Source organism: Polyodon spathula, chromosome 4 (genome assembly GCF_017654505.1).
Source record: "Polyodon spathula isolate WHYD16114869_AA chromosome 4, ASM1765450v1, whole genome shotgun sequence".
Classification (NCBI taxonomy): domain Eukaryota; kingdom Metazoa; phylum Chordata; class Actinopteri; order Acipenseriformes; family Polyodontidae; genus Polyodon; species Polyodon spathula.
The window spans coordinates 13,440,310-13,446,309 of NC_054537.1; the positions used below are offsets into that span (position 1 = coordinate 13,440,310).

At 34.5% G+C, this 6,000-nt stretch overlaps 1 protein-coding gene across 1 annotated transcript in view; it reads right to left on the reverse strand.

Annotated features, from left to right (window-relative positions):
* The window catches only part of LOC121314203 (unconventional myosin-X-like), a 106,022-nt gene extending 104,084 nt beyond the window's left edge, over positions 1-1,938 (reverse strand). Inside the window, exon 1 of the mRNA XM_041247224.1 lies at positions 1,500-1,938. Within this exon, the coding sequence (XP_041103158.1) occupies positions 1,500-1,520 (21 nt within the window). The 5' untranslated portion in view covers positions 1,521-1,938. The remainder of the gene's footprint in view (positions 1-1,499) is intronic.
* Positions 1,939-6,000: the final 4,062 nt, after the last annotated feature.

A 6,000-nucleotide genomic window follows, 5' to 3' on the forward strand; every position in this document is an offset into this window, starting at 1 on the left:
AGTGTTTCCAGATATCAAGCACTCCTAACTAGGCTGCACACCACAATTTCACTCCACCTTTTAATGACCGTTAATGTAGCCAATGTATCTTTCTCAGGAAAAAAGTGAAATTTGTGACAAATGTTCTAACTTTATTCTGCCCTTTAGCTGAAAGACTGGTCCTTTGTTTTCAGATAGATTAGCTAAACGCTGTAGAAAGTATTTGACTGCTTGCAGTTTTGGCAGAAAGGCCGGTCAGCTGTTTTTTGTACCTTCTGGAGGAAGCAACATTTGTCTATATAATTCTGAAAGGGGGAGCAGTTTGGTGCTGTTTTTATTATCTTACATTGGAATTTACAATAGATTTTTTCCAACCTCCTTTCTGGGCTGTTTTACAAACCAAATCAAATTGTAAAATTATCACACACAACAAACACAAATAAGCAAAACTGTTCCCTGTGTAATTAATTATGTTTTATTTATTTATTTATTTATTTTTACACAGTAGTAATCACTCAATATATACCATGCCTGAAAAAAAATCAAGTTTTCAGTTCCAATGGCAACTAGTAACTCTTTACTTAGTACAAAGATTCTGCATTTCATGTAATCTGTGTTGTGGCCTGGCCATTCATGAATTCAAGTTGTGATACAATTAACAGATCACACTGTATATGTCAGTAACAGTGTTGTAGCAGGATGGTTCAGTATGTTTCCAGCTGTGTATATTCGACAGGAAGGCACCATTATCACAATTAACAATAATAAAACATTATGTTCCAAATAAGATTTACAGTAATAATGAAAATATATCAATAAAATTTCGAACAAATGTCAATAATGGGTTACTATATCTCTATTTACCTGCAAATAATGCATTACTGTGCATTACAGGTGCATTACTGTCCATCTGTCAAAGGGAATCATGCAACCAATGGCCACTCAGTAAATTCAAATACTGCATACACAGTTTCAGTTCTTTGATATTTGTTTTTCATGTCCCCCCCTCCTTTTAAAGGAAATACCAGAATCATCGGGGTAGCCAAGGCATTTACAAGACACATCCTCGCTGGCGTGATGTTCCTTACCCGACATGTCCTCCCTTCCCTGACCGCTCTCACACTAGCGGTCAACACACAGAATGAAGTGCGCAAATCTAACAGTTTAGCCCTATAACAAGTTTAGATTTACATGCTTACACTCAATATTTCCTTAAATAATCTACCAATGCAACAAAACAGAAGGCAGGCAAATTGTTTCATAAACATTTCTTATATCACTTATTATAACAGGCAGTTTTATTTTTTCGATTATTTTAAAATGCATGTGTAATAAAAAATAACTTCCACTTCATGTGTCATTTTGCGTTTATCTGGTCTCTCCATCTCTCTCTCTCTCTCTCTCTCTCTCTCTCTCTCTCTCTCTCTCTCTCTCTAAATAACAACAGCAACAAAAAACAGATGTTTTTTTTTTTTTTTTTTTTAATTAGATGCCGGTAACAACAGTAATATTGTACTCACCTCCGGAAAAAAATTATCCATGCTTTTTGCTTTTTTGTTAATCCAAATATATTACAGTCTGCAAAAGTCCGGCTGGACTATACATTAATGGTGTATATAAAACATGAATTAAGAGTCAGCTCCGTCATTACCTATTTACTAATATTCTTCTCCAGACCAAAATTCAGAACACACAACATCCACAGAGAATCCTTTGTTTCAGAAGTTCCTTATGGGCATTTCCAACAAAAAAAAAAAAAAAAGTGGCACGTTTCGTTTCTCCCCCTATGGAACAACAGTATCCTCTCAGTTTTAAAATACTCTTCAGTCAAGTGTCAACGCAATTCGACTTAAATAAAAACTAAAATGTTTCCTGTAGCACTTTGTCCACATGCACACGTTCTCGCATTGTCAGGTACTGAAGAATGTATGCAGTTCTCAAGGCAAACTCCGGGGCTGACTCTACAGTGAAACTTGGAGCTCCACCCAGGTCGTTTTGAAATTTAAACCAACCTCCTGAATAAGTCACTTTGCTCCGCCCGTGGGGAGCCAGAACACACCGCCTCTGTTGCCTCACTAGGTCTGGGTCTAGCGACACACGCCATCTGTACTGATACTGTATAGAATGAGCAATTATACCTGTAGTACCTCTGATTCAAATGAGTTAATGCTGAACGTAAACAGATGCTTTATTGCCAGCGTTTTCACGTTTGTCTTTATACACATTGTCTACGTTTTTCTAACAAAAAAAGAACGACAAATAAAACATCATTTGACTTTTTCCGTCTTTTAAACGCTACACGGTATTTATCAGAAATTATGTTGCCAAAGACCCCAATTTGTAATTCAAATCAATGTTTTCTCATCATGGCTTATTAAATTGTATATCCCATTAACTCAATAAGATAGAGTAGCATGTTTAAAAAACATGTTTATAGTAATGTTACAACAACTAATATTTTCAGTGCGTGCTATTTTACATATTTGTAGAGAATACAGATTTATTTTTTAAATGTAGTGTTACTGTATTTTTTTTTTAAATGGTAGAACTATTTTTTCTAAAACTGAGTTTTCCTTCAAAAGAGACTTCTCATAAAAATGCTTGTTTAAATTTATAAATTACTTTTCTATTTTGCTGACAGAGTTAAACGCGTACTGAGAACTATACCTTAATGCTATACCTCGTCAAACAATTCAAATCTCTTCCCCCCCCAAAAAAACAAAAACAAAAAAAATGTAAAAATCAACCTACACAGTAATTAACTGTGTAAACATCCATTTGCAGGGAGACAGCAGGCCAGTATAAAGATAGATAAAGGTATTCAATACAGTTCTCTTTCCATTTTCAGCAAGTCCTGGCATTCCATTGCCATGGCTCTAAGTAACAATTAAACCATTACAACCTTTAAAATCTTTATTTGCATACTTGCCAACAGCATTTTTCTTAATTAGCAACATTGTTTCATAAGACAGAAACCTTCAATATATGTCTATGGGATTCAAAGAAGAATTAACACCAAGATTTAATTACTGTAGCAGGAATATTTACTGCATTAACTTGTTCGTGGACTGACTGACCCTTGGGTCATTTTTGTTACCAGCAAGACTAGTCAGGTTAGGGTAAAGATGTACCTGTTGTGTATATATAAAAGAAAGCTAGGTCAAAGTTACACCCAACAAAAGAGTGTTATTCTAGCTAACATATTTCATAACCTTGCACTTCTAACCTGATCAATGTAGTGAATTTAGCATTACATTCTCTGCTATCCCTCGGGGGGTAACAGCAGCTGGCAAAATAATTAATTTCTATATGCCAAAATGTTTTATTACAGCCACTATGAGGGATAGATAGTGCTGTTGATATAATAGCAAATCAACAATGCACACTAATGAACTGCATATTACCTTGAACAACAGCTTTGATCATTGTCTTCAGCACTGGTATCAATTTGTATGATCTTTTTAGCTGGGGAAAAAGGCATTTTAGGAAAAAATAAGTGCATGCAATAAACAAAACAATTATGAATCATAAAATAGATTCACATGTGCTCTGTGTAAGTCATCAATTTGGTACATTTGAAGTAACAGCAAAATGACCTATTGGAATTGATATGGGGGTATATCCTCCTGTTCAATCTCTCTTCTCTGCTGTGAATAATGGGCCTTTGTTATAAAATTATCAATGAATTTGTGTCCTTAGTTTGCTAGAAAGGTATCTTGGGGACAGTATTATTATTTCTACAAAGCACTAGGGAAGTATCCTAAAGAGGATAGTGTTTCAATTTCAGGAGCTTCTGAACCATGATCCAGATTATTTTAGGCTGCATACTGGTTGTTGTTTTTTTTTTTTTTTTTTTTTTTTTCAACAACAGAAAATACATTTTATTGGAGCTCGCTCTGTTATGCGCTTGTAACATGATAATCCCGGAGACAGACTAAAGCTAATCGCTACTTTTATTCTGACAAAATGTAGTCATAGAAAAGGTTCAGATTTCACTGACCATGTGGTAAATAAATAAATAAAAATATGGTAATCTGAATATCAAAAAATGGGTTTGGGCTAAAACAATGTTTTAATGTTGTGGTGTTGTTTTTATTTTTGATGAAAAGACATGTGTAAAATATTTCAGACATAATGATTTACCATTGCACATGTTGTCAGTATGGCCTGAAGTGTTTTTTCTTTGAATAAGTATGTGTTACCCTTGATTCGAACAAAAAATATTTAATTCAGAAATAAAAATCATTGCAAAGACTATAATACATTTTGTTCAAAATATGCTCATGTGAATGTTACTTAACAATATCACAAAATAAGTCTGAATCATATGTCACAAGGGATTATACAGTAGTTGAGGTTGTGCACATTATGCTTTGGTTTGCTTTTGTATTTATTATATTTATTTTATATACACATTTTGTTTTCTTTATTACCCAAAGGGAGGAATGTTGTTGCTTATTTTGTATTGCTGTGTTATGTATTTATTGGTTTAGTATGTTTATTATTTGTAATACAGCCCAGGTGAATAGAAGGAGAAAATAGTCTATTTCCCAAAATGCAGCCAGGTGTTTTCCATTTGCACCAATTAACAATCATTGTCAGTCCATTATAAAACGGGAACTAAAAGTACAGAAAGGGGATGCATGGTTCCAGGGGGGATTGAATGGAGGACACAGGAAGTCTGGATCTAAATACAAGCCTCATTTCCTGTATTAAAGCAATTCATTTTTTTACTTATCTGTTTCTGTACTTTCATTGGGAAGGACCAGGAGATCAGTTTGAAATCCAAAACAACCTGTGGGCAAAGGGTTATAAAGATAGCTAGAGTTGCCAGCAACTTTACAGCTTTCAGTACCAGTACCAAACACTTTAGCAAATAGTACAGAATACATACATGGGTAACTATATTTGTTCCATAGTAACCATGGCCCGATCTGCACTCTACAAGGAGTCATTAGCCATTTTTGTAAGTTGATGATGTCATCCAACATGGCCTCCATGTTTTTTATTGTAGCAACTTCCCTTGATCAAATCTTAAAGATAATCATACTAAGATCATGTGTGCCAATTTTTGGTTCAATCGGACTAGTGGTTTCAGAGACAAAGGTTTTTGTAAGCCATTTTTGTAAGTTGATGATGTCATTCAACATGGTTGCCATGTTTTTTATTGTAGCAGCTTCCCTTGATCAAATCTTAAAGATAATCTTACTAAGATCATGTGTGCCAATTTTTGTTTCAATCGGACCAGCGGTTTGGGAGAATAAGATCTTTGTAGTTTGTGATTGACGTCTGTACCATGTGATCATGATGTCATGCAGCATGGCCGCCATACCACACAACCTATCAGCTTCCTACAAACACCAATTAATGCAATAAGTGGTTTTTGAAAGATGAATTTTTACATTTAGGCAAAATGCTTTGTTCAATCCAATATAGCGGCCAAACCATGTGACCTATGACATATGTTAAGTTAACATTTACCAGCTTCCCATAAGCACCTACCATCCTACCGAATTTTGTCAGTTTTCGAGCAACTTTTGGCAGAAAGAATAGTAAGAATAATCCCAGCAATAACAATAGGCTTCCCAGCCCTATGGGCCTGGAAGCCTAATTATAAAAACATATATTTGCCTGGAATTAACAGTTTGCAGTTTCTGTTTGCAGCTTTCCCACTAGAGGAAATGGGAGTGCCAAACTGGGGAATGTCAGATATTTAAAAATAAATGAATAAATAATTAACATATATTAAAGTAAAGATGGATTTTATTAATATATCCTAGGATCTCAAAAACGTGTTAAAATAAGTGTTGTATCAAGCTTACAATTGGCCAAGTGCATCTTAAGACATCTTCGTCTGTATAAAGAGGTTCAACAATTATTGTTGTTTGTTTGACAGCTTGCAATATAATGAAAGATTAAACTCTCATTGAATCAAAATGCTAAATTATATACCAAGGGAAACAGAGTGGAGATTGCACCTGAAACTAAAGAACAATCATCAAAAACAACCTTTTAAGTTTA